Source organism: Acanthisitta chloris, unplaced genomic scaffold (genome assembly GCF_000695815.1).
Source record: "Acanthisitta chloris isolate BGI_N310 unplaced genomic scaffold, ASM69581v1 scaffold28143, whole genome shotgun sequence".
Lineage (NCBI taxonomy): Eukaryota > Metazoa > Chordata > Aves > Passeriformes > Acanthisittidae > Acanthisitta > Acanthisitta chloris.
Window position 1 is genome coordinate 1 of NW_008665825.1, and position 975 is coordinate 975.

Consider the following 975-nt stretch of genomic DNA (forward strand, 5'->3'; position numbering starts at 1 on the left):
AGGAGGAGGAGGAGGAGGGGGAGGAGGTGGACACCGAAGAGGACGAGGTCCAGGTGATTGAAATCAAGAAGGAGAACAGCGAGGTGTCCCGTCTGCTGCAGCGAGACAGCGGCAAGGAGCCAACTCCGCCGGCCAGCCCTGGCTGCAACTCCCCCCTGGAGAAACCGGGGGAGCAGCCCAGCCTGGGGAAAAAGAATGACATCTCCAGACACAGCTACTCCAGATACAACACAATCTCCTACCGGAGGATCCGGAAAGGAAACACCAAACAGCGCATCGATGAGTTTGAATCCATGATGCACTTATGAACTGAGGGGGAACGTGCTGAGCCTTCGCTCCAGGTTTGGTTTGGTTTTGTTCCCCCACGACCTGTCTCTTCACACAACACAAGGTCACTGCTTTCCTCCTTTTTGTATATGATTTATAATACGCCGTGAAAATTTAACATCTTGGCTTTGACGGGGGCAGAGGTGTCCATAGCGCAGGAAAATAAATAATCAGTTTGCTAAATACAAACCCATTTGATTTTAAGGTTCTCCTCCTGTTTTCTCTCCAACTCTGTACCCATGTTCAGAGCACAGGATGGCTCGAGCTGCAGACGTGCGCGTGGCCCATGCTGTGCCATAATGAGCTGCAGCGTGGCAGTGGGTGGCACTGGCCAGGGCAGGGAGAACAATGAGAGATGTCTGTGATCAGCCCCCTGCTCTGGCTTGCTCTCCACCTGTGCTGCAGCCTGGCAGTGCCCTGCCAGCCACCTCCCTCCAGCCACTGCCCATCCCCAGCTGGGGATGGAGGGGATTGGCATCCTGGGCAGTGAGTGGGGATGAAGGAGATGAGAAGGCACCAAGACACCTGCACCCTTGTTGCCACCCCTACGGCTCCCATGGGCAGCTGGATAGTCGGCACCAGGTAGGTCTGGTACTACCTGCTGACCCTGCCTGTGGGGTCAGAGGTGTCAGCACGATGTGGTGTCTC

The 975-nt window shown here is 55.8% G+C and overlaps 1 protein-coding gene across 1 annotated transcript; it reads left to right on the forward strand.

The window, feature by feature from the left end:
* Positions 1 to 5: 5 nt before the first annotated feature.
* On the forward strand, positions 6 to 516 carry ERMN (ermin, ERM-like protein; the record flags this gene model as incomplete). The annotated part of the gene is made up of 1 exon (XM_009071901.1): positions 6 to 516. A coding segment is annotated over one exon (303 nt), but the record flags the coding sequence as incomplete, so codon positions are not given.
* Between the last annotated feature and the right edge of the window lie 459 nt (positions 517 to 975).